Source organism: Propithecus coquereli, unplaced genomic scaffold, assembly GCF_000956105.1.
Source record: "Propithecus coquereli isolate 6110/MARCELLA unplaced genomic scaffold, Pcoq_1.0 Scaffold44, whole genome shotgun sequence".
Lineage (NCBI taxonomy): Eukaryota > Metazoa > Chordata > Mammalia > Primates > Indriidae > Propithecus > Propithecus coquereli.
This window is the reverse complement of record NW_012150174.1, coordinates 3004236-3031931: the sequence shown is the minus strand read 5'-3', so window position 1 is coordinate 3031931 and position 27696 is coordinate 3004236. Positions and strand designations below refer to the sequence as shown.

General features: G+C 48.0%; 1 protein-coding gene across 1 annotated transcript in view; it reads right to left on the bottom strand.

Annotated features, from left to right (window-relative positions):
- Positions 1-27696, bottom strand: part of PLEKHA7 (pleckstrin homology domain containing, family A member 7) — a 199246-nt gene that overhangs the window by 6462 nt on the left and 165088 nt on the right. Inside the window, exons 10-17 of the mRNA XM_012654426.1 lie at positions 26461-26931; positions 18925-19447; positions 18285-18371; positions 15438-15491; positions 5626-5694; positions 5372-5452; positions 4399-4548; positions 3679-3780 (exon numbers count right to left, since the gene is read on the bottom strand). Coding sequence (XP_012509880.1) covers positions 3679-3780; positions 4399-4548; positions 5372-5452; positions 5626-5694; positions 15438-15491; positions 18285-18371; positions 18925-19447; positions 26461-26931 — 1537 coding nt within the window. The remainder of the gene's footprint in view (positions 1-3678; positions 3781-4398; positions 4549-5371; positions 5453-5625; positions 5695-15437; positions 15492-18284; positions 18372-18924; positions 19448-26460; positions 26932-27696) is intronic.

Genomic DNA, 27696 nt, shown 5'->3' with positions numbered 1-27696 from the left:
CTGATGAAATGTTATAAAATTGATTCTGGTGATGGCTGTATAACACTGTAAATATACTAAAAACCACTGAATTGTATACTTTAAAAGGGTAAATTTTATGGTATGTGAATTATATGATAAAGCTATTATTTTTTTAAAGTACTATGGGAGTACAATTATTATGTGTCAATCTACAAAAATAAAAAATAGGTCAGGCGTGGTGGCTCACGCCTGTAATCCCAGCACTTTAGTAGGCTGAGGCAGGAGGATCACTTGAGCCCATGTGCCTATTTTTGGAAATGCACAGAAAATAGTCTAGAAGGCAACACCACTAACCAATAGCACCAATTACATATAGGGAGGGTGAGAGGCCTAGGGCAGAAAGCTCCCCTGGTAGCTGCCCCATGTTGCCTTCCTGTTACCCCACATGTAAGAGAAGAACAGAGAGGAACAAAGGCTGGAGAGCTCCTAACTTTCTCTAGGGTGATGGAATTTCAGACCTTAGTGATGAGGTGAGGGGCACTTTGGGGGAGAAAGGAGGTAGAGCTTCATTCCTGCCTCCTCTTACCATGCTGGGCAGGAAGGCTTCTCAGTACTGTTTTCAGCGAAGGCCTGAACTCACCATCTAGAAGTTGGGAGAGGAACATCTACAGGTAGCCTCACCTAGCATTGTCTCTCTCACAGTTCCCTGCCACCAGGTGGCTGTATGTATCTTCGTAAATAAAGCCACCTTATTTTTCTGAAAAGGCTATGGATTTTCTCACAGCAAAATCTGGCTAAAGGAAGGTGAGTTTCCAAGTCTTGTTACTGAGAATGTGCATACGGGGCCGGAAGCATGTCTGCAGTGTTAATGATTTATCTAGGGCTCTAACAGCTTGCCGGGCCTAGGATTACGCCAAAGAAGTTAGCACAGAGCCTGCTCAAAGCAGGGCTTTGTGAGCTTCCCCATCATTGTGGCACTTAAGGAAAGTGTGAGCAATGCCACAGGGCAGGGCAGGGTGGAAATTAAGCTGCGGGCTCCAGGTTGGCCTTTCTGCTAGTAACTTATGAGGCTAAGTTCTCCTGGGCGTCTGTGACAAGACCTGTACGTTGTACCAATTTGATTTTTGGAGGGGGGAGAAAAGGATTCTGGGCCTGCTGTAAGTTAATCACCATCACATCAGGCACAGTAGAAATACAAATGGCTAATAGTCACAGGAATAGATGTTTAAGCTACTAGTAATTAAATACAAATCAAAATAAGACGTCATTTAGTAGGCTGGCAAAAACTAAAAAGGCTGAAACGTCAGGTGCTGACGAGGATGCTGGCAAATAGGTTCAGTACTCTCACTTGCTGTGGGTGGGAGGGGAAATAAGTGCAGTCCTTTATCGGGAGATTTGCACCTACTGGCTTTTAAGATGTGCACTCATTCCAACCCAGCGAGTCCACTCCTGGGAGCCTATCTTAGATAAATGCATGTGAACATGCTTGAAAAGGCAGTTACGTGGATGCTCACAATGGCACCATTTATGAAAAGAAAACACTGAAAATATTTTACATGCCTGTCAGAAGAAGAATGGCTAAATAAAGTAGGAAACACTCAGACTGTGAAGTAGTATGTCACAGTCAATAAGAACTAATTTAATTTACTTAGATTGATGCTGTCTAATATGTGTTTCTGAGATGATGGAAATCTTCTATAATCTGTGCTGTCCAACACAGTAGCCACTAGCCACATGCGGCTATTAAGCACTGGAACAAGGGTGGTGTGAATGAGGAATACATTTTTAATTTTAATTCATTTATATTAAATATTATATTATATTGGGCAGCATAAACTTGGGGATATCTTTCCTGGAAAGTTTCTACAACATAAAGCTATGACAAAAAAGTGAGTTGCCAAGCTATGTGTGTGATCTTCTTTAAGTAAGCCTTTGACCTGGTCCCACCCCTAAATAAATAATGTAATTCTATGCATGTGTCTATTTTTGGAAATGCACAGAAAACAGTCTGGAAGGCAACACCACTAACTAATAGCACCAATTAGTTAGTGGTGCTAACTAATTAGCACCAATAGGGAGAACGAGGGGACTAGGGCAGAAAGGCAGGGGGAAGAGGAGCTTTCATACCATTTTTTGTTTCTTCTTCTCATTGTTTTAGCCTTTTCAGAGAGATGTACTCAGGTATTACTTGTATAATTATAGAAACATACAGCCGGGTGCGGTGGCTCTTGACTGTAATCCTAGCACTCTGGGAGGTTGAGGCGGGAGGATCACTTGAGGTCAGGAGGTCGAGACCAGCCTGCGTAAGAGCGAGACCCTGTTTCTACTACAAACAGAAGAAATTAGCCAGGTGTGGTCATGGGCACCTAAAGTCCCAGCTACTCAGGAGGCAGAGGCAGGAGGATGGCTTAAGCCCAGGAGTTTGAGGTTGCCATGAGCTATGATGATGCCACAGCACTCTAGCCAGGGTAACAGAGTGAGACTCAATAATGTTCACCTAGTATTTTCAAGCCATTATGTTAAATGCTGAGGATACAAAAAAGAGCAGTAAAATGTTCGCCAGCTTGGATGAAGGGTAACTGGAGACGGAGGAACAAACTCCAACAACAGCAAGAGACAGACAAGTTCGGCGGAGCCTCATAGGCCAGCCCTGAGCCACAGGCAAGAGTTTCCTTTATGTGGTCCTAGACGGGGCTCTCCGGAAACCATCTCTGAGTGCAGGGACAGCAGAGCCCTGGGAAAAGCCACAGGGCCTACAAACCTAAACCCTTTCGAGAATCTCACTCACTTTTCTTGAGTGAGGCTAATGTCTGGAGAGTCAACATATGCATTAAATCACTTGAACAGAGAGCCTTGGCTAGAACGGAGCTCATCAATTAGCAAACCAAGCACCCAAAGTGGCCCAGCATGGTGCCTCATACAAAAGCAGCCTCAGTTAATGCCTGCTGAATTCAAATACATTACACAATTTAGAGGGTGGGGTGGAAACCTGGTTGGGCACCACAATGGGGGAACACTGGGCAGCTGAGAACCTGACCTGGAAGAAGAGAAACCACACAGTACTCTTCATAGTCTCACTTTTGGGGGACAGAGGCAGCTATCAATGGGGTGGCCTGATTTTTAAGGGTAAGGAGGTAGGGCTCTAAGGCCACCTTCCCGAGTGGAGCAGGGACCACAGAGATGGGTATCACCCAGCCTGGCTTCCAGAAATGCAAATGACCACCTGGAGACCAGAGGCGCCTCAATAGGCTGAATTCATACCACCTCCTCAGGCACAGGTGAGACACTTCTATCTCCAGGAATCAGAAGAGAGAAGGAGGTGGGGGATTCCTGCTGCTGTCTAAGTGAGGAGCTAGGAACCAAGATGGGGCCAAGAACCACGGGATCACAAATCACTCTCAAGTTGCTGTAAGGTGCTCAAGGTATTTCCCTCCTGTTGGGTCTGTTTTCCCAAATTATCAGAAGTAAAATCTTTCCGAAAACACTCAAGAGCTTGTCTTTGAGAGTGGACAGGCAGGGGAGCTGGGATGAGGTTTCTCATCATAGCCCGGCTCAGGAAAGGGCTCCACAAGGAAGAGCTTGGGGTGGCCCCTTTACAGGGGTGCTGAGTCCAGGGCTCAGGAGGAGAAGGCCCCTGGGTAGAGCTCACAGTCCCCACAGGTGAGGGCTCTCTGAAAAAAACCACAGTTCACAAGGGATGAACAGGCCTTGGATCACCTGGAAAAAAAAGGCTCTTCTGTGTTGTTCCTGTAGGGTCTGCTTCAGCTGCTCCACGTCATTCTCCAACTTCAGGTACTCGTTCCAAGCGTTTTCCATCTCCTGTTGGCCAAGGAAATGCTTCTGGTTCTTAGTTTTCCCTGCTTCCCCTGCCCTCCTCCTGAGGTCTCATGAGCTCCTGTGCTCCTGGATCATGCAGACCCAGCCAGAGAAAGAGGGGAGGGGAGCCAGTGGGCCTTGCACAGGCTTGGCGGGGGAGAGACAGGAGCGGGAGATAGTGTGACATCTTCTCATTCATGCTCTGTCCCCGGTCACCTGCACTGGACCCTCTTCTACCCTGGAGGTGCTTTGATTCCCAGCCCTGGCAGAAAGGGCCTGTACCACATCAGATTGGCAAATGAAAAAGTACAAATTCTGCTGTCTTACAGTTAACTGCATACAGATCAAGGAAATAGCCCTGAGGCTGCTCTGAGAAATATGGTCCCTTGGGTGTCATCAGCCATCAGGAGCTGCTGATGGTAAGTAGCCTAAGGCATAGGTGGAGATGGACATGTCACCCCTGGACAAGGGTAAGCTACTAACAGGAGGCAGCCTGGAGAAGTTCTGCCACTCCAAGACTCTCACCTCTGGCCACCAACTCAATGACAGCTTGGGAGATGAGAGAAGCAGCCCCTTGCCCAGCCCATCCCGAGGAGGAAGTGTCTGCCACCCTCTACGTACAGTGGACTCTCTGGAGAGCTCGGCTCGGATGTGGACGAGGTCTTCCTGCAGCAACCTCTGCTGGTAGGCAATCTTCTCCAGATGCTGAGGCTGGTCTTGGTATTGCTCCATCTGTCTGTGCAACACTTCCAGCACAGATTCTAGCTGATCCTGTACCGGGAAGGGCCAAAGAGCAACAGGATATAGGGACAGTCCCCAGAGGCCAACCCACACTATTCCAGGAACCAAACAAAGCTGTTGGATCTAACCAAAGCTGCAGGGGCCAGAGCCAAGCAGGGGCTGACAAGACCTCTGCTGCCAGCTCTCACTCCATGTATCGGGTGGGCTGGGCAAAGCACCCAGCAGCTCTGTGCCTCAGTTCCCTCATCTATAAAGTGGGCACAAAGCCATCTAACTCCTTATGGGATAAACTATGAGGATAAATAAAAAAGTAGACAGAAAACTCTCTAAGCTCTTAGGGAAAAGGGTATGTTAAAAACTTTCAGCATCACATATATAATGCCTTACTAAAATGCAAAAAGAAAAAAATTCACTTTAAGACTGTAAGAGACCAAACAATGGTAGCCTTCCAATCCAGACTTGCTGTCTCCACGGCCCAGATTCTAGGAAGAAAGGAGATGTAAGAAGCGAGGGCCTCTGCCCTGTAACGACTACAGCTCCTTCTCCAAGCCAGCCTCCCTTCCCTGGGATCATCACATACAAGCTGGTGGAGCTCCTCCAGGGAGGGGTAGGCCAGAGCAGAATTGGGGTGGAGGGAGCTGCAGTATTTGGAACAAGTAGGCTGAGGTCTCCCTATAAGTTCTCCCTCTGGGAGAGAAACCCTCAAGAAGCACCATTTAAACACAAAGACATTGTTCTGGATAAACTAACACCTGTTGTTCAATACTAACATAAGAGTCCAGTCTACATCGCAGGAAAGATAGGACAAAATGCCCCTTCACCCATCCCAAGATTATGCAAAACTGATGTGTACTTTGTTCTCCTTGAGGGCTCGTATCTTGTCTTCCAGGTCCTGGAGGATCCTGTCTTGTTCGCAGAAGATGCTCAGTTTGACCTATAAGCAAGAACAGGTTAGAGAGGGCCTGGGAAGGTGAGAAGACGGCAAGGCCTTGGGATTGTGATCAGAAAGCCTTCGCTACAGAACCATCCAAATCCTGCCTGAAGCTGCCCACCCTGGGTCTGGGTCAGGAGGTGGCCGAGGGGTCAGCACATCACCTGCTCACTCACATCAATGTCACTCTCGGCTATCTTCACAGGCTTCAGACTTCGATCCTTGAGAAGGTCTCGGCCTGTCATCTGGGAGGTGAACAATTTAAAAGAGATTTGACCATGGTGCTTGGGATCACAGCTCAGGAAGGAAAGGGTGTGGAAGTCCTTGGCAGTGACAGGTAGGGTCATGGCATGGACAGAAACTCGGGCAATACCTGCTTTATTTCTATGATCTTTTCATTTTAGGAAAAAAACCAAAATCTTTTCATGATCCAGGTAACACTTATATATTCCTCAAATTAAAGAAAATGCAGACATTTGAGTTACAGGATCATCAATTTCAGAAGCATATATTTGCCCAAAATGAGTGTTATAAAATCTGTATGAATCTTGGAAAATTTTCCACTGATATGACAGAGGTTTGCTACTGAACTTGGGGATAAACACATGGTACGGAAGCCCATCACCCCTTGCCCAGGGCAGTGGGGTGGGCGGGCCAGAAGGAACAAGCAAATCCCTGAGCCCTATCAACCCTGAGTTCAAGGAAGTCTCTGAGCGGCCCACTTCCCTGTGAGTAAAGCCAGCCTTCCTCACCCTATACTATTTTGGGAAGAAAACCTGGCCAAGGCCAAAAGGAACCTGGATAGTTCCCAGCTGGGGTTTTTAATTGACCCCTGAGTCTAGGGTGTACTTGTTACATGTTCCCTTGTCCTGTCAAGAAAGGAAACCACAAAGCAATAGACAAAAGTTACCCAAACTGCCAATGGGATTTCACAACATCTCCTATCCCTTGCTTGACTCAAAGTGGGCAACATGTTGCCCATCTCTCAGTGACTCCTAAACAGCTAGGTCCAACTCATTTCCCCTAATGTTTTCATTTCCCCTAATCTCCTTCTTGCCAAAAGCTGTGCAAGGGTGGAGGGGGATGACTTTTTCACAGATGCACCCCCAAAGCCAAGACAAGGTCATGGACAGACAGTCTGAAGTGTCGCATGTGGGGAGGCCATCTCACTGAGCTCCGTTTTGCAGATCTGACCAGGAATATGGAGGGTGGAGCTCGCTGCATCAGAGACAGGTGGTGTGTGTGCTACCAAGAAGGTACCAGTATGGACGGACAGACAGCTGCTGGAGAGATGGCCTTCGATCTCTCTTCACTCCATCTGGGAGAGACCAGTAAGTCTGGGAGGACCATCTAGGAGGACCAGTAAGTCTGTCAGTGTGAATCAGGAGCAGAAATATACTGGCAAATCTTCCCCTTAGTGCTCAAGCCCTTCATGTGTCCCTCTCCCAGCGAATCATCATTAGCAAACCCCAAGGTCAAGGGAAAGTGACCTCTCTTTGCCTTGGACTGATTCTGGGCTGCAGACCCACCTCCACCCACTCCCATGGACCCTTTGGTCGGTCACACAGAAGAGGGTGGGGACCATTGTTTTATTTGTCTTGGTAAAGTCAGCTCTGAACATAAGGCCTGGCACAAACTCAGCAAATGCTTATTGAATTGCACGTAGGTCAAAGGGGAACACATGTAGGTTGGTGTTGTAGAGTTCCTGGAAAAAAATAGAACTCCAGCCAAATTCTGCTCTTCAAACTGGCAGATTACGTGTACATACATGTATACACACAGTTGCAGAACAACACGTGGACTAAGCAATGATCCACAAACAAAAAGACTGTGCTGTCTCTTACAATGGGTGGGGTGGGAGGAGACGACAAGAGTAGGGAGGGAGGGTGTGGAATTAATCCTGGTGAACCACAAGCAGCTGAACTTCTCAGGCAGGACTTGGGTTTAAATTCAAGAGAAACCAGGAGAAAAGCAGGTGAAAGCCGTGAAGTCTTCACTCCGTCACACCAAAGTGGAGGACAATAAGCTTGTCTACTCTCAAAGCGTCTGACCCTTGGCTCATTTCCTGGGTAGAAATCATTTTCAAATTGAGGATTTGAGGATTTTTCTCCCCAGCAAAACTCTTCACCTTATTTCACAGAAGCTTTTTATAGAGGATATCTTTTTGATACTTAAATAACAAGGCAGAAAATCTAACTGAGCAATGCCTCATTTATCCAGCACCATCAGGAAAGGAATGAGATGTTCTACACAAAAAGGGCATTTTGAGCAAGCTGAATCTTCTAAATGACACTTTTTCATGGAAAGCTTTCTAAAAGTATGTCCTTTGCTGCCTTCACAGAATACTGCATATACGTTCAACCCCCACCCCCAGGTTATTAGTATTCCCTCTTTTCTAAGATTTCTTTTGTCCCTTTTTATAAATAAGTGCTGCTTATAAGGTATTGTAAGGAATTCAAAGAACTAAAAGCTCAACAGAGAGGAGCTAGTTATGCCTCTTCCCCTCCTTTAACTGGGTTTGGTGCCCCTCAGGGTGTTCCTCCCACGCGTTGTGTCTGCTGCTGCTATACTACTCAGCACATCAGATTAGGATGTTCTGTTTGCTCATCTGTCTCTCCTCACTAGACAGTAACCTAATTAGGGGTGACTGTGGAGGCTGATGTATTTTCTCTGTATCCTCAAAGCCAACCAGGGCCTAGCACATTGAGGCTATTTGGGCAATGTTTGTTTAGTGAGTTCATAAATATATCAAAATAAAGTGAGTTGGCTCTGCTTCCTATGGCTTTAAAGCACAGCCTTAGCGATAGCTGTTTACGCACAGCTCGGAGGCCCTTCAAGCTTCTGAATTTAGCTCTGCTGCAGAGAGCCAAGACTACTAAGAAATACTACATCCACAGTAGTATATTACTCTAATTTTCCTTTTAAAAGTGTGCTTTACGATAGCAATATTTAAATTCATATAAAACATTAACTATGGCTGGGCGTGGTGGCATGTGCCTGTAACCCCAGCTACTTGGGAGGCTGAGGCAGAAGAATTGCTTGCACCAACCTGGGCAATATAGTGAGACCTGTCTCAAAAAAATAAAGTAAAATAAAATTTCAACTATGGGTCCTCCCAGCATCTCTGTCACTGGAAAAAGTAAAAGTCTGTGGGCACTCATATTTGAAAACGTCTCTGCATCAGAAGGGAATCAAAGGCCCCTAGGCATCTTACCTCCCCTTCACCACATCCCAACGCACTTCCTCGGGGCTCAGGATGGTTGGACACAACACCTGCTTCCCAACCTGCAGCCTTCCTTGGAATGCTATGAGAGGTGGCCGTGCTGCAGTCACTACTTCTGTATCAGTCAAAGGGGGTTTAGGTGTGGCACCGTGTCCTAGTCTAGCTCCAGACTTATCCAAATATCAATGCCTTGCCCCCCCAAAAGAGGCCCCTTAATCCCAGGACCACAGTGGGATCTGAGGATACCTTTGCTCCTGCATGGTGACCAGCAACTGCTGCTCCCTCCCAAGAAACTCATGCTCAACTCTGTCTAGGTAAGCCCTCGCCGTGGAGGCAGACAAGCGAGAATGGAAACACGACACAAGCTGGTGGCAAGCCAGGCAAGCTCCCCCACCCCTTGGCAGCACGAAAGATGAAGTCACAGAACACCACAGATGAGAGGCTCAGCCTGATGCATCGGCCAAAATGCTGAAGAGCGCTTCAATTTAAAGAAAATAAACCAAAATGACTTGCGGGAAGCCTGGGGCGGTCAGGAGAGCGACTGGTTAAGCAAGTGATGGAGCCGGCACTGAGCCAGAAGCAATGGAATGGCCCCGCTCGGAGACACGGATCAGATCATCTTACGCTTCTCCTGGGCTGACAGCCCCGTGCTGACTTCTTCAGCACTTTGTAAAGCACGTTGATCAAAGGTTCATTATTTTTAATCTGTTCCAAACAAAAAGGCAAATACAACAAAACACAACAGGTGAGACATCAAATGACACTCGAAGCAGCCAGAATTTGGGGAACTGGCAAAGTGAAAACTTTTAAGGAAGATGTGGGTTGTGTGATTAAAACGACCAGGTCCAAATCTTGGTGATGCTCCTTCCCAGACTTCAGTTCTCTCCTCTACAAAATGGGGATAATACGCTGTGTGACGGGAGTTTTGTGCAGGCTGGTTTAAGTGACAGTGCGGATTTCAGTGCTCATTTCCTTCCTGGCTCTGGCAGAAAGCAAGGGGGAACACGACAAAAGGGAGCTTTGCTTCTTCCTTCGTCCCCCCTCATCACATTCTGTAAGAGACCAGTTTGAAGTAGCGCCAGGCATCAGTCTCACCCCCACGCAACACTGTCCACTTTAAGTTTCTCAGACCCCATCACAGGGGCTGCCATACCTGTGATGCATCTAAATGATTACATCTTACCAACGGTCCCAAATGTTTACAGCGCCTTTTAGGAAACATTGTCCCCACCCTCTAGGGCAGTGGATCTCAACACTGGCTGAACACTGGAATCGCCTGGGGAGCTTTAAAAAATGCTGATGGCTGAGTCCTACCCCAAGAGGTTCTGATGTGATTGGTTTGGGATGGGGCCTGGGATTCTTAAACACCCTTCTGGGTGATTCTAACATGTAGCCAAGTTTGAGAGCTGCTGCTCTAAAACAGGGGTTTCTCAAACTCTAGTGTACGTGAGAATCACCTGGAGGGCAAATACACAGATTTGCTGGGCCCCACCCCTGGAGGGTCTCAAGAAGCAGGTCTGGGGTGGGACCCAAGATTTTGCATTTCTACCAAATTCCCAGATATTGCTGATGCTTCTGGTCTGGGATCACACTTTGAGAACTACTACTTTGAAACAATGTTTCTCAACCCTGGCTACTGCACATTAGAAATACTCAAGGAGATCTAAATTTTTGTTGTTGTTGTTAAAGAGTAATATACCTGAGTATTGACAATTAAATCACAGTCTCTAAGGGGTAGGACCCAAGCATCTATATTCATTTTTAAAGCTCTTAGCAGTTCTAGTTCATGGACAGAGTTGATCATCTCTGCTCCAAAACAACAGACCTCAAACTTTTAGTGTGCACAGGAATCACACCAGAACTTGATTTAAAAACGCAGAATTTTGGGCACCAGAGGTTCCAATCCAATAAAACTCTCCAGATCTGGTGTTTTTATTTATTTTATTTATTTATTTATTTTTGAGATAGGGTCTTACTCTGGTGCCCTGGTTAGAGTGCAGTGCCATCGTCATAGCTCACTGCAACCTCGAACTCCTGGGCTCAGCCTCCCTAGTAGCTGTGACTAGAGACATGGCACCACCAAGCCCGGTTAATTTTTCTATTTTTTTTTTTGTAGAGACAGGGTTTCGCTCTTGTTCAGGCTGGCAGATCTGCATTTTTTAATCAAGTTCCCAGGTGATCCAGTAGGTGGCATCCCCAATCACAACTTAAGAAACTCTGCCCCAGGAGCTGACTTTGGAGACAAACCCTGATCTCCGGCTCAAATAGTCAGGATGAGGCCAGAGTCTAATAGACCTGGAGCCACTGATGGCACATCCCTCACCAGAGATAAAGACCTCTTTGGGGTTGACTGCAAACTTGTCTACCTATAAAGGGTACCCACCTGAGTGCCAGCAGGTACCCTCCTGCACCTCACCTTCCCAGCTGTTTGAGCTGTCAACAACAGTGAACCCACGCTTCTCACCCAGCTAAGGTATAGGGTTCTAAAGAGCAGAATTTCAATGTCAGAAATACAATTCAACAAATACAACTTTAGGGTGGACAAAGCACGTAGTATATGGAAGAAGGAAGACACATGTGAGGTCAGTCACTGGGTTCAGATCCCAGCTGTGTAACTTTGCAGAAGTTACTTCTCTAATACTTGGATTCCTGGTTATGGGATAGGGATAATAATTCCTACTGCCCAAAGTTGTTCAGAGGATTAAATAAGATACATGAACAACAAGTGCCCAAATACTGCCAGGCAGGAACAGATGCTTAATCAATATGGAGTCCTTTTCACCTTGGCACCACTGAGTAAAACGCCAGGGAAGTAAAGATTTCCAAAAAAACACATTAACGTGTCTTCTAAGAGAGTGGAGTGTGCCCTTGTTTGATCACTTGGCACCACTGCAGGAATGCTTACTTCAGGAAGAAAAAGCTCCACAACATGTAAGGAAACAAACACCACCAACTGATTCTGGAAGCTGAGCATCAGTTGATCAGAGGAGATGGACTCTGGAACTTTAAGTTGGTGGCCTCTGGGACAGGGACATGGGGGACCCTGAGTCAGCACAGTGGGGGCAGGGAGCAGTCAGCAGGTCAGATGCCAGGCAGGGAGACTCCTCCTCCAGGGAGCCTTATCTCAACTCACTGCCCTCGCCCAGGACCCGGGATGGAACCTGTCACAAGCAGCTGGTCCGGGGGGGCTGTGCTTGCCTCTATTTTATGCCCAGGGTGGTCTACAGGGCCCATTCAATTGTGATTGTGTTCACAGAGGCCCTCATCTCAGGGACATTTTGTGTTTCCCTAATCCAACACCCATCCCACTCAATCTCATCTAGCCTCTGTTGTACCCCAGTGGCAGACAGGAAATTCACCCCACCCAAGTTGGTCCTTTTAGAAAAGTCTTTCCTCTGTTAAACTCAAACTTATGTACTTGTAGCTGCCATCCACTTAATTCCCCTTTAGGGCCACAGAAAACACATGGTGACACACCAGAGCTTTACAGACAGCCTCTACGCTTCTCCTGAATTCTCCCTAACTCCATTGCTCTGCACTGTAGCTGTGCTAGCTGCTGCTGTTTCTTTTCTCTGCCCAGCATGCCTTCCCATTAGGAAACTCCTCCCTTGCTCCACGGGATGCTGGGTGGTGAGGAAGTGAACCTGGGTTTGCAGGTGGCCACCTTCCCCGCCTGTGTCAAGGTGGCCCTTGTTCCCCAAGAAAGGAGGAGGCTGGCACACCAAGGAAAGTAGAACAGTGACATGTGGCCTAAGCTCCTTGAATGTAGCCCCCGGGTATTTGAATTAGTATATTCCCTTTTGATTTACAGGTTGATTTAGGTTTCAGAACCTGCGAACAAAGGTACCTCACCTGTCGCACCCAGCCATGGTTCTGCAGGCCCTCAACACCTCTCCCTGATTCCAGCCCTCCCTCATGTGCCTCCTGAAGTATGACATCCATCTTGGAACCCTATACCTCAGCAGGGTCTGAACAGGGCAGAACAGACCCCCTCCTTCCTGATCTGGGTCCCCTGCCCCTCTGAGGGAGGCTGACGGGGGGGTAGGGGGTGGGGGAGGTGGAGCCAGCCTTTCTGGTGGTCACATCAGACTGATGACACACACTGAGCACAAACCCCAGCACATTTTTCACAAATGCAGCAGGTGATCCAAACCTCTTCTAGGCTGCTGGTGCAGGCAGTTCATTTGGGGGACTAATTCTCTAAGAGGAGCTTAGCAACTGGAGTAGCAGCTACAAGAATAGGGAAATTTTGGTAACAACACAGCTATTTTCCATGATAAATAGTGACAACTTCCAGAAAGTCCAAATCACTAGATAATGTTCTGATCATGTGCAGCTCCTAGCTAGTAAAACACCCCAAGGATGCAACTTGTCTCTCTGTATCCCATCAAACACATTTCTTGGCATAATGACCCAAGCCTGGCTCCATGAAAAGCTTAATGCCTTTGGGTCCACAGCAGTAGAAGCAGCATTTTAAGAGGCCATGTGGCAAAGCGCTGAAGAGCCTAACGACAACCCCCGTAACTGCTTATGTGGCCTTGGGAAAGTCATTTACCTCTCTGAGATGCAGTTAAAAGATGATACCACCAACTCCCCTACAGGGCTACTGCAGGAGTTAAGTAATTCAATAGAAGTAAAACACAGTGACCGGTACACATTATACACCGTATTGTTATTAAGATTTTGTTGGAGTCCAGATACATAGGGACTCCTAGTATTGCTCTGCTATCCTGTGACTCAGTTTCTCTCTTTCTAATCCCTTGTAGCTCAAATTCTATGATCCTACATTAAAACAAACCTGAGGTGGAGCTTCACTGTTGGACCAACGCTGAATTTCCACTATCACATACAAACAGGGATCAGAAGACAGATATTTTCCACTACTCTTGCTCAGGTACGTTATTAAGTTCTCTCTGACACTGTGCACTACTCTGATACACCCGTGTTTCAAGGTACACCTGTGCTGTTGCTGAGACAAGCCCCTCCCATAGGCCCAGGTGTAATGTGGGTACTCTACAGGTACATAGGGGCTGACCGTGAGGTCCCGGGGTAGAGATGAGAACTGCCCAGGCAGTTGGTGACTGGCTGTCAGGGAGGCTAAGGAATGGGGACGCGGTACTGCCTAGAGCTGGGGGCTGGTGGACCTCTCTCCATGGGCATGGTGGGAAGGACTCTGCTTGTCCCAACAGGCTGCAGGAGGACTGGCTGGGCTGCCACATTTAGCCCACACAGCCATGGTTAAGCACTTTGAATCCTAAGGAATTCTAAGTATCCATACTTAGAATATTCCCTTAAGCTCTGCGTGACCTGTCATGTAAGCTAGAAAACCTCCTGGTCTTGAGAGAATGCTCCTTGTTTTTTCATGTCCTAAAGCCAGGTCTAACTTTTTGCTTACTGTACGTTCCCTCCCAAAGCTAGGACAGAATCAGGAGCCTGCACCCTCTGCTGCTACCCCCCCAACTCCCACTGCCCTCACAACACCACCATGTCCTCGATCCCCTTGGATCCAGGTGTTCCCTCCCCTTTTAATCTCGACCAACCCAACCCTCTGGCTCTTCAAGGCACCACATGCATGCCACCTCCTCCCAGAAGCCTTCCCAGCACTGCAGCCCACAGTAACTCTCACCATCTCAGCTCTGAGAACTAGGCCAAACAGATCTTCATACCGTCATTATACATAAGTCTGTTATTTGGGGATATTTCTTTTCCCAACCCAGACTATTTGCAAATTTCTCAAGACCAGAGAGCCAATTTTTCTCTTGCATTTCTCCATGTCTTTTGCAGAGCTGGGTATAGAGCAAGTGCTCAAAAGATACAGAAGTGCACTGGTTGGTTTATAATCAATGGTCCCAATCTCAGCTCAGCATGGGGAGACCCCTCCCCACGCGCTGCCTCAGGACCTGATATTCATAGCCCTGTTTCTACACGGCTGCATGGAGATCGCTGTGTTTAAAAGATCTGAGGCCATGTACACTGGGGACTGTGGGGAGGCATGTCCCCGTGGCAGTCACCTGGCTGGCCCACGGGCCCCTCACCCACCCTCTCAGACTCACAGCTAAGTAAAGGTCACATTCCTCCAGTCTATTTCATGGCTCAGGCATAAGAAGTGCTTTTCACAGTGGGAGCTTTCAGAGAGCTGTGGGAAGGGAACAATAGCACTCTCTTTCAGGCAGAATGCCTCTCGCTTCTGCAGGAGCTTTTGCGGGTTCTCTTTGCTATGGAGGCTGATTTAGAGCATGAAGCTTTATCACCTATAGAGAGGGGGCCAGCGTTCATCTCCTGGATGGAAATGGGAGACTACTGGTGAGCCTCAAAGCCACGTGATTCCATGTGGAACGTGCTCCCCTAGCAACAAAACCAAAGGGCCCACCATACCACTCCATATCACTTGTGGCTGAAAACTCACGTCCATGGCACCCTATGAATCAAACACACACACACACCCCCACTGCCCCACTGGAGGCTTTGAAGAAATGATCACTTATTTTTGGAGGGAGCTTTTGGTTCTGACCAAGGGAAGGAAGAGATTCCGGTCTCATGCCCTCATTCTGTAAGCCAGAGACCTCACAGTAGAATTCACAAGAAACCGAGGAGAGTCAGAATTTGAAGCTATAAGAAATAAAATTCTTCTGATAGAAACAGGAGATGTCTCCACTTGGAATCCAGATTTGACAAGACCTGTGTGGCCTCGGGCTCAGCTCCACTGAGGTGACACTCTCAGTAGGTTGAGTGTCCAAGGAAGGCGGGACTCCCGATGTCACTCACCTTTAGATCCAGGTACTCCAGGTCTTTCTTTAGCTGGAGGTAGGTATCATCAGCCTTCAAAGGAACAGAGAGAGGAAAAAAAACCAGTTATGAATACCAAAAGTTTCCAAAATTCAGGGTTTCCTGTGTGAATCATTTACATTGTGTAGCTTTGGGGACAAAAGACCACAGCAGACCAGCACATCCAGGGCCACAGAGGAAGCACAAATGTGTTGGTGCAGCTCAGAGCCCTCTCTCAGCATGGCAGGTCTTGCAGGTCACCATGGGGAAAGCCAGCTTGCTCCCCACTGGCTGAGGGCTGGGGCAGCAGTGCAGCTGAGGCGGTGCTGCACTCCTGGGACAGAACAGGGAGGTCTATCTGGACGAGCACATGCCACACCTGAGCTAGGGCCCATTAGTACCAATGCTCTAATTCTTTTCATTAAACCTTTGGACCAGGTCATTCACATGCATGAAGTAAGATGACCCTGATTGGAGTACATGGATGCCTAGAAGAAGCAGGGAGAGGACCTTGGTGACCCAGGAGGTTGCAATGTGACCCTGGGTTCCAGAACAATAGGCACCAGCAGCCTCTGGAAGTTTCCTGGAAGTTTTGGCTCTTTTTGCTCAGCATGGAGCCAATGTAGCCATGTTGGGAGCTAGTTGAGGAGCTTCCAGGGTCAGACCTTTTGGCTTGTGGCATCTCTGACAGCTTGTCGAGTTCTTCATTACAAATACCAGAGGCAGTGAAAACAAGGAAGAGACTCTTTGGCTTCGAGAACTCAAGCTTTCCTGAGTGGCAGATCACAGAAGCCAACTGTGAGGCAGGGGGCTGTAAAAGCTTAAGGAAAATGGCCCAGGTGCCAATTTCTCAGCAGACTAAGAGAGTGTCCCAGACTAGCAGCCAGGGCTGGGGAAGGTGGTCCTTGTTGGCAGCTCTGAGGTCGGATGACCACACAAATAAACCACATGAGACCTTCAGGCAGTGCATGCATGGGAGGGCCTGAAGGACCACTGTCAGGAACACTAGTGGCTTACATGGTCTTATTTCTGTGCCTAAACTGTCCTCTTAGCCATCCATACTTTCCCAATCAGCCCAGTCCCTACACACATTCCAAAGGAGTAAGGATGGAGCAATGTTATTAAAAATCACCCAAATTGACAACTTACAGTTTTTGCACTTATGTTCATTTTTCTGAATACATTTCCTGAGTCCCTCATAACTCACTACAGCAGGACAGGGAAGGAAGGTGATAGTCCTGTCACCCTCCTCATCTGTCCCCTGCCTATCTCTGTGCAGCCTAGAGGGACCAGCCTCATATGGCTGAGCCTATTCCTGCCAGAGGACAGCCTCAGGGAAGAATCAGTTTCTTTAAGCTACTCAATATGACCGGGAGAACAACTCCCTGGCCAGTTCTCAAGGAGCTTGCCTGCAAAGCCCAATGTCCTGGAAACAGCTTAGAACACTGTGCCAGACAGGACCTGGATCTGGCTGCAGTCTGCATGTTTCTAGCTCAGGGATCCCAAGCAAGTCACTTCCCCTTCTGGATCCACTTGCCTTGGGTGTGGTCATAACTCCTATCCTAACTAACCTCTCTCAGCTTACTGTGAGGTTTGGCAGGATACGAGATGTGAGGATGCTTTGTGAGTCAGCAGGGCACTGTTCAGATAAGAGGTGGCACCTCGCATTCTCCCTCTGGGCTGACCCACAAGTGCCTTGCAGCATCCCAAGGGGTGCCCACGGTGGCAACAAGGCTAACCGCCCTTTGGACACGACCACACACCAGCCTGTGAGTAACTACTTACAGCCAGAGAAGCGACAGTCCTCCCACCACATGCAGCCCTCCTCCCCAGCACCAGAGGGGCGGGCTCCACCACCGCCGCACAGTGTCTGGCAGTAGCATCCAGAAGCAACAGGCAGGGAGTGAGCGAGAGAGCCAGACAGCAAAGACAGACTAAAGCACGGGCACGAGAGAACACGAGCCAGCATGTCACTCCCCTGCCCCCAGCCCTGAGAGGGCCCACCAGCGCTGACCTGGCAGGTGGGAAAGGCCAGCTGGTGCTGCAGTAACTGGCCCACGGCGAAATTTCGCACACTGGCCAACTTGGCCTGGTGCCGCCGTAACCGGGAGAGAAGCAATGAGAGCTCCTCCAGCTGCAGGTGTGTAGACACAGCACAAGGAAGTTAGCCACCGCAGGGGCACACCGCTATAATTACATTCTTCACCCCAGTGCCGGGACAGCACTGACGTGACGCTGTTAAGCAATTATTGCATTAATTCTGCCACTAAGACAAATAAAGGCACTGGCAGCAAAGGGGCTGCAGGAAGTTTTTTCAGGAAAGCAACAACCAACAGTGCAACCTCACCGAGACTCGAGTTCTGAAGACAGAGTTAACTACTCAAAGCAAAGACCAGGGAAGAAACAAGCGGAGGTAACGGGAGAAAGGGTGGGTGGCTGGAAAATGTGTCCAGCAAAATTCTACTCAAAAGAAGTCCAACATTCCCCTACGCTTCCCGCCAAGCTTTTCACTCGACGTGGGAGGACCCAATGCCAGCTGGGTGACCCTGGGCAAGTCATTCGACTTCTCTGAGTCTCAGTTTCTTCATCTCTAAAATAGGGGTTGAGGCATGTTTTCTCAGGACCTCTTGAGGCCATGTGCTCTGGGCCAGTCACCCACATTCAGCTCAGAATAAACCTCTTTAAATTAAAATACATAAAAACTTACATACATAAAGAAAATGGGGGTTGATAGCTGCCCTGCAGATTGCAGCTGACTGGCTCAGAGGAAGGAAAACACCAGATGAGATAGGGCTTTGAAGGCTGTATCATATCGTCCACCTGGAGGGGGATGAGGTGCTTGCTTACCGATTTTCCGTGTAAACTGGGAGCGCTGACCGTGTGGGTCATGTAACCCATGGAGGGCATGGAGCGGCGGTCTACGTGGGAGGCATTCTGCAGTCGGGGAGACAAGCAGTCACACTGATGGCCAGGCCAGGTGGCCAGGCTGGGGCCAGAAGCCCTGTCACTCATGCCCAGGGCAGCCTACCACCCTGCCATTTCCCCTCTGTGAGCCTCAGATGTCTCATCTGTGAAATGGGGATACACACTTTCCTCATTGGGCTATAACAATGCTAAACTGTGAAAGCTTCTTGGAGAGTTAAAACTTAAGTTGGGTTGTTATAAATATCTGAACTGATTGAACACAGACATCTTTTCCTGCCTTCTAAGCTGCAAGGAAGCAGAGTTCTAGTTGTGCAAGTTAGTTTGTCTCTCAATGCCTCAGAGTTCTCATCTGGGAAATGGGCCTAAGCATAGCACCTACCTCATGGGGTTGTGGTAAGAATTAAAGTAAGGCCTTTAGAACTATGCCTGGCATCTAAAAGTACTGCCAAATTGTTAGCTATCACTACTACCCAAATTGCTCAAATTTGTGTTCAAATCAGGTAAGGTTCCTAGTGCCCTAATGCTGGACCCCAGCAGCCTGGCAAAGCACCCCGAGCCTCACCTTGATGGCGTGGCCCCGAGCCTTTCTGGGAGAACCCCCCAGTGAGATGTCCACACTCCTCCTCTGGTCTGGTGGCTTCACAGTGACTCGCTCTGCTGGCATGTGTGGCTGCCGGGGTGGAAACACCCTTGGGGGTCCCGGGGGAGGGATGTCCGAGGGAGATGGAGGCACAGAGATGGAGCGGGGCACCTCTAGCATGCTCCTGCTCCGGCCCTGGTCAGTGAACTCCGGGGAGCCAATGCAGATGGGTGCCGTGGGGCTGCCGTGCCGGAACTGCTGGCGCTGCTGCCACTCGTATAGCTGCCACACGGTGCCATCCCGGTGTGCCCGGCGCTCCTCACTGGACATCTTCAGGTGGCTGGCTCGGTCCTGCGCGTACTTATAGTCACTCGGCAGGTTGCGGGGAGGGGGCGAGGAGCCCCCTGAGGGATGTCGGGTGCTCTTGGGAAGAGTCTGGTAGTTTTCTGGGAAGGACAGGGACTGGCCAGGACCCTGGCGAGGAAGCGTCTGGTCTGAGGGGAGGCTGAGGAAAAAGGGGAGGAAGAACAGGTCAGGCAACCAAGCAAGGGGCCTGCCACGCTTTGGGGACACAGCTAAGTAACTCCACAAAGCCAGGCATGTGGGAAAGTCCTGTGAGAACCCCCAAAGAACTATCAAAGCCAGCATCCATGACTTCAGTCACTCCCCCTCTTTCCAAAAGACTCCAAAACTCCAACTCCTCTGCCAGGACGACTTGGCTGCCCCGTGCCCATCACTTCAAGTACAATGTGATTAAACCTGCCAGCGCTTTCTCTCCGCTTGCCAGCAGTCAGTGCTTTCAATGGGTGTGCATACTTCTAGGAAAGGCCTCACGATTCTCTGGGTTACCAAGATTCTTCCTCTGCCTGGTGTCCTAACACCAAGTTCTGGAGGTTCTTAAAGGAAGTGGCTAGCATCAATTCCTTCCTTTATTTGGACTCCTCTAGTCCAGATACTCCTCTCCCCAGACAACTTCGAGACCCTCCTAACTAGTTTCCACCCTGTCCACAGTCAACTCCTCTGATCTAATCACTCTATGGCCCCCAAAACTTCCATGGCTCCCTGAGAATTATGAAATAAAATCTAAGCTCCTCAGCCCGGTACTCACAGCTTTCTAGCACCTGATCTCAACCCACCTTGGAGTCCCTGCTGTTTTCTCACTGCTCCTCCTACCAGGGCCACGCCAGATGCCTGGGGCCCCAAATTGAAGGAGGTACTCTATCTAACGTACACCCCTACACTTGCCAGTGCCTGAGAGAGGGGCCTCAACCTATCCCTGGCCCAGCCTCCTCCACACCTGAGCAACTTCTCACAGTGGGAAAAGCAAAGGTAGGTAGTCTGACCTGGGTTTGAATCCAAGCTTTACCATTCACTGGCTTTGTGAACCCAGGCAGCCTACCTGACTGCTCCGCCTTCTGTTTCCTTACCTGTAATGTGAGGACAGTATTACCTGCCTCATAAGAATAAATGAGACAGGTTAGGAAATGCAACCTCCATGTCTGAAACACAGCAGGTCCTTCACTGTGTGCTCCCTTCCTTTCCTCCTTATTCTCATGACCTTGTTCTTCCCTCCCCCTACCTGTATGGGCACCCCTTGCCCCGTTTACCCAAATCTTACCCATTCTCCAGGACACTGGCCCATGCCTCTTCTACGTGGGCCTTCGGCAATGCACAGCCTACAGTATTCCTGCTCTGTTCAACCTAGTTATTGGACTGTAACTTTTCCAAAGTCCTGTATTGACATGACCTTTCATACTTGCAAGACATCTCTTCCCTGATCAAGCTGAAATTCCTGGAGGACAGACACTGTATCTCACACTCTGTGCTATTGTCCACAGTCTAAGAAAGTCCTGATGCATAACCAGCCTTTCAATAAACATGCCAGCACACAAAAGCTGGATATGATCTCAAAAACTACTACTAACTATCCACCTGATTGTATGAGAAGGAAGAAAAATTCAGCAAGGACAAAGCATGGAGTTTTACTATGCCTTAAAACTCATGCTACCTAAGAGGTAGCATGATGTCATAAAAAGAGAAGAGGTTTTAGAGACGGTCCTGAGTTCAAATTCCGATTCTACCTTTATTCATCAATTTTATCTAACAAACGTTTATTTAGTGCTTGCGTTATGCCAGACATTGTTCTACACCAAAGCTACTTCAGGTGTGGCCTGTGGGCCAGCAGCATCAGCACCACCTGGAAGCTTGTTAAAAATGTAGGTTAGTGAAATAAGCCAGGCACAGAAAGACAAATATTGCATGATCTCACTTAGATGTGGGATCTAAGAAGGTCGAACTCACAGAAGTAGAGAGCAGAAGGGTGGTTACCAGAGGCTGGGACGGTGGTGGACAGGGATGTTCCAGGAAAGGGGAGTCATGTCGGTCAAAGGGTTCAAAGTTTCAGTTAGGAGGAATAAGTTCTGGCCATCTACTGCACAGCATGGTGACTACAGTTAATGACAATGCACTGTATATTTCAAAATTGCTGAAAGAGTACATTTTAAATGTTCTCACCACAAAAAAATGATAAGCAGTTGAGGTGATATGGAATTCATTTGATGTAATCATTCCAAATATATACACATATCAAAACATCACATTTACCCCATAAATATATATAATTATTATCTGTCAATTACAAATAAAATACATTTTTAAAATGCTGGTTTATCAGTCCCAGTGCAGACCTACCAAATCAGAAACTCTGGAGGGAACGAGTAGGTTTATGAGCTGCCAGTGGGTTGCCAGCCCCCACTGTTTTAACAAGTCCTCCAGGTGACTCTCATGCTCCCTAAAGTTTGAGAAATGCTGTTCTAATTGTTTTAAAACTCAACTCATTTAATCATCCTCAGCTATAGGACCTCAGGCAAGTGTCTCCTCTGTCCTCACAGTCACACTTTCCTTCCTATAAAATGTGGATGAGAACCACTTAATAAATTGTTGTGAGGATTAGAAATAGTTATCATTCAAATATGGTAGCTCTTCCTTTTTAATGGTTATCTTTGCAATGACAGGAAGTATTCTTAAGATCTCTTCAACCCAGACTTGTGGAGTCTGTCGGGAGTGTGAGCTTGCCACTAGGTGGCAGGATTTGCTATTGATTTCCCAAAGTTAGGCATGAATGTCTCTGAGACAGGGGCAGTGCCTGAATCCTCAAACAGAGGTGGTGGCAGTGGCAGTGGCAGAAACCAGGCTGAGGGCTTCCCTTGGGAGTTCAGGCGGGTGGGACTTTACCAACCATTGTTCATTCTGCCTGAAGCAAAATGCAAACCATGCAGAGTATGTCCAAGCTGTCTCCTACCCTCATGCCCCTCTGTCTGGCCTGCCACCCACTCCTGGTGCCTGCCCACGGGATCTGGAAGGCCAGAGTCCTCCCACAGAGCAGTGTCCCAAAGCCCTGAGCTCACCCTCTAACCTGTGCCCTCTCCTTACACACCATCCGCCATGGTCAGCCCTGGCTCCAGAGGCCAAACCATGGTAACTAACCGATGGTGGGGAGAGGGCCACAGGAGGTAGTGCCATAAGATGAGGTAGAGACCCCATGGGAACAGGAGCGAGCTTCCAGAGCAGCTTTGTCTCTGATAGCAGATCCATTTGCTAGCCCCCACCCCAAAAGTGGGGTTCAAGGTCTTCTCACACTCTGCTCTGTGGCCATAGAGCCTGTCATTAAACGAACACTAGAGAGGATATTCTGATATAGCCACTACAAAAAGTCATGTCAAAATGCAGTTATCATTTTTATAACCAATTACTTATGCAGCAGGGATTCCTCACCCTAACTTCCATATCAAACACCCAGGACTTTCACTTTCTACTCTGTTCCTTATTGTAGTGTTCAAATCCCCTGACTCTACTCCCAACTCCCACCCCCGCCTTTTCATTTTACAAGTATGCATTACTTTAAACACAGGGTTGGGGGGTTGAGGGGAACGGAAGGCTAGAATTTCAAAACAAGCTCTTAAAATAGCTAAGATTCAAAGAGTATGTCCGTCTGTCTCCTGCATACCATATTCTAAAGGAGTTTAATGATGTGAAATACAATATAACATGTATCTCCAAGTACTGAAAGAAGAGTTAAAAATAATTCCCTGTGTAGTCTAAAGCTGAGAGCACAGGATCATATTGCCGTACAAATAACCCTCCCTCCAATGTCTTAATGTGCTCAGTCTAGAGAGACTAGCACAGTCTTAATTATAGGCAAAACAGAGATATCCATCTTCTATATTTTCAAATGGAAAATGGAGGAGGGTCATTTATTAAGCAGCCAGATCTATTTCTTACTGTAATACATTGCATATGTATCTTTAAGAAAAAAAAGAAATCTGGGAACCCAGAGGCAGAACTTTCAAGATATAAGGAATGATCAGAGACTGAGTAGATACTTTGTTCACTTAGGGACTGACAGCACTTTCTTTCTTCTCTATATTCTGCCTTCAATTCTTCACTTTTATTCACTTTTTAGCCCTTGAGATCTGCTTCCACCACTAGACTGAATTCTTTTCCCGATGTGTGCAGTAACCTCCAAAGCCAATGAACTGTCCTCTACAGACCTGATGTCTCCCCGCCCCTTAGAGAGGAATGGCTCACATCCTAGGGAGTTCAGCTCCCTCCCCAACCACCTCTCCTTTCCTAGTAGACTACTCATCCTTCAGTTCCCTGAGGCACACCCACTCCCCCCTGCAAAATTCAGGTCATTATGTGGAGCAAAATAACATAGGATATGGGCTGCCAGAAACAGTTACACAGAGACATTTCGTGGCCAACAACTTATAACTGCATATCAGTCACCCAGATTTTGAAAGTCCTCTCTGCACCCCAGCCACAAGGTCTCTCAGTGGCCACACCATCTTACTGGTTTCTTCCCCTTCTAACTTCGAAATTCTAGCTCCACCAAGGAAAGCAATTCAGGTTTGCTCATCTAAGTCCATCAAGCAGGTCAGTGGAACAAAGCCCTCTGCGACTGAGCAAAAGACCAGCAGAAACCCTGAGGTTCTAGACTTTCCATCAAGGGTACCCAGCCTTCTTGAAGGTGCCACACCCAGGCAGAAGTCCTTATTTGCAGCACCTTGCCCTGGTGATTGGACTCTTTCCAGCTCAAACTCTCTCCCACACAACACTTGTTTTCCTCCTCCATCTCCCCACTCATCTCCTTTATGGAGCCTTGACTTTGGCCTAATCCTTGGGCTGGGGATCCTCAGTGTTACGACTTTGGCCCTCTGCTACTGGTCACTCTGAACTAGGGATTCTCAACCCTGGCTGCATATTTTATCAGGGGAGCAGAGGAAAGGGAGGATGCACTTTTTAAAACCTTGATGTCCAGCCTTCCAACCAGACCAACAGAATCAGATTTCTGGGCAGGGGACTAAGGCCTGAGTAGATGTTAAACCTCCCCAGGTGATTCCAATGTGTCGCCAAATAAGTTTCTTGACTGTGGTCGTTACGCCAGAATCTCCTAGGGAGATCTGAAAACATACTGATGCTTTGACCTTACCCCAGACCAGTTAAATCCAAATCTCGGGGATTGGGCTTCAGATGATCAAATTGTGCAGCTAGGATGAAGAACCATGGCTCTAGGCTCTAAGCTTCCACCCTGGGTAATCTCAACTACTGCTAGGGCATCAGTTACCACCTCGAGGGCAATGACTCCCAAATCTCTCTACAGCCTATACCAGCATTCCCTATAATCTCCTGGCCATCTCCACCTGGGCACTCCACAGGAACCACATTCTTCATCGAGCTCACTTCTCTCTCCTATACTGGCATTGGTGCATGGCACCTACCTACTAAGCAAGCCAAACCTGAATGCGAACTCCTGCTCCACTGTGGCTCTCCCCACTTAAGTGTCCAAAACAGAAACCTTGATTGCCCCACAAACTCTTCCTTAGCCTTCCCTATTCAGCAACCACCCAGTTGCTCAAGTCAACATCCTAGAAATCATCCTTGTTCCTCTCTTTTCTGCATGCTGCATATCCAATTCATTGGCAAGCTTTGCTGTTCCAACCTCCAAAATGTACCTCAAATCTGTTTATTTCTTTCTATTTCCATTGTCATCCTCCTGGACTACTGCAACAGCCTCCTCCCTAGGCTGCCATCTTCTTCGTGAAATATTAGTTAGATCACATCACCTACCTGCTTAAAACCTTTCAGTGGTTCCCCCTATTGTTTTCTCAAGTTCAAATTCAAATTCCTCACCTTGGAGTATGAGGACCTGCATGAGACTACCCCTGCCAACTTTCTAATCTCAATCAGCAGTGAGATCATCTTACAACCACCTACCAGGGGGCTGACCTAGCCCAGCATCAAGGAGAGCAGCTTCCCTTCCCTAGGTCCTTGAGCAGAAGCTTTCTGTTTTCAATAAGACTTAAAATGCGAACAGGAATGACACTTGGTCAATTCCCAGTTGGGAATGGGAAGGTATCTTAGCTACAACACAACAGGCCTTTCGTTTTCCTGATCTATTCCATAACAGTGTCTATCAGTCACTTAGGGGGTTTCCACTGTGATTCATCCACTGTCCACCCACACAATTGCCCAGCTGGACCAGATTAAAGGGGTTTACAGCAACCCATAAATGCACAACACACCCACATACCTGAAAGCAGGCCTAGCTATTCTTCTAGGAGCATACCACCTCCAGAGCCATAGCTAGAAAGTCTGGGCCTCACCAAAAGGAAGAATGAAGTGCGGCATTTTAGAACATGTTATCAGGCCTGTGACAGACTTGGTCTGAGTGCTGGCACATCAACTGCGACCACTCCAGCCCCTGGGGAGCTCTCTGAATGCACATTGGCTTTGCTATCGCCTCTCTTGTCAGTGGTTTATTTTAGAAGCCTGAGGATAGTGAGGGGAATTTGCCATGTCTTCATAACGAAGACAAAACACAGTGGCTTCTGGGGACAACAGAGAAGCTAGTGACCCTGAATTCTTCATGTTCATAAACGTGTCCTAATTAATCTAAAATTATAATAAAGAAAGATAGTGCTTTGCAAACAGCAAGAGATGCATGCCTTCTGAATAATTAAAAACCACTTCTTGAAGGAATGGGTGTGATAAAGCCTAATGTCAATAGTGCCTAAGCACTTCTCTATGTGCCTGGAATTAAAAATGAATCTGTATTTATTCTGGTTTCTACAAATATTTTTTTAGATGCAGAGAAGCAGCAGCACAAGAGAAGACCATTACCATCTAATGCTGAATGTCTCAAGGCATTCTTCCTGGGGAACAGAAAAGTGTGTAATTGAGGGCTTTGGAGGCTCACAGACCGGCTTTGAACTCTGGCTTATGCCACTTATCTATGTGCCCTAGGAAGTTTCCTTCATTTCTCCCAGCCCCAGTTTCTCTGTCTATAAATTAAGAATATCACCCCTTCCTTGCTGGCTTAGTTGTGGGGATGTACGTAGATAATGGAGGTACAGAGTTTAAGGCTGGCATTTACGCAGCAAGTGTTGGGTAAGTGGTAGCTATTGTGATTACATTATCATGCTCGTTATTAGCAGCAATCCTGAGTCTGTTACTGACCTCCTGCCATCCCCCTTCTGGGCCTTTGCCCAGTGCTCCACCTGGGCCAGGTTGCTCTTCCTCTGGCTGTGCTTTTCAGGGTTGATCCTGGGAGGAAAGGCCCGCTGGTACATAACAGTCCCATTCTCCTCTCCTGGGCCGTATGAGGCAGGCAGCACGCCGTTCTTCTCTGCCCGCTGGGGCTGCGCCTGCTGGCCTCTTGGGCCACCAGGTAAATCCACAAACAAGGCATCCTCCTCAACCAGCGAGTATGGAGATCTGGCCTTGCTCCTGTCCCGCTTGCCCTCCAGCGGGTCCCTCTGGGCACGGTACCGTTCCCCCTCCTGCTCCTGCCTCTCGAAGCCAAAGAAGTCGTCATGGCCGTGATGAGGACAATCCCTTGAGTGTCCAGGTCCCACATGGCCACACTCATGACAGGACTCTGTGTGGTTGGCCTGGGGAACCGCTTGCCGCTCCACCTTCTCCATGTCCCTGCAACGACAGCAGCATATTCAGCTTGCTCCACAGACAAGATGCCACACTGAACACGATTTACACGCAATTACCTCCAGGCCTTTGTACGGGCTATTCCCTCTGCCGGGAACACCTTTCGTGCTCATGCCCTCACTCTGCCTGCCTAACTTCTACTCCTTTGAGGATCTGGCTTAAATATCACCTCTTCCAGGAAGCCATCCCTAACACACACTTCTCCTCTAGAATGGGACTTTATGCTGACCCCGTTGGCACACTAATCACACTGGATCATAACTGGGTGACCATCACTCAATCTAGCTCCCAACTAGACTATGAGTTCCTTCTGGCCAGTGGCCCATCTGGCCAGTCATACTATACTTAGAACTTCTGTGCAATGACTGGTATGGAACAGGTAGTCTAGAAATACTTCTGAATGAAAGAATGAGTAAATTATACATGTGACATTCTCATGAAGACCATTTCTGTGCTCCCATCCTACCCTATGCTACTGATCCTGCCTTCCCTTTTTGCTATTTGTCCATCTGTGTATCTGGGGCTTGGACAGGAAGCTTCCAAGCCCAGCATCTCTCCCACTGGTGTCTGTCACAGCCCAGAGTACACCTGACAGCATAATTAACACTCTTCAGCAACGGTGAATAGAGAATAGGTATGGCAACCCTTTTATATGACAACTTATCAGGGAACAGCTCACACAAGAAGTCACAATAACACTGACCTAATAACAATTCTGTGAAGTAGCATTAGTCAGATTTTAGAGGAAAG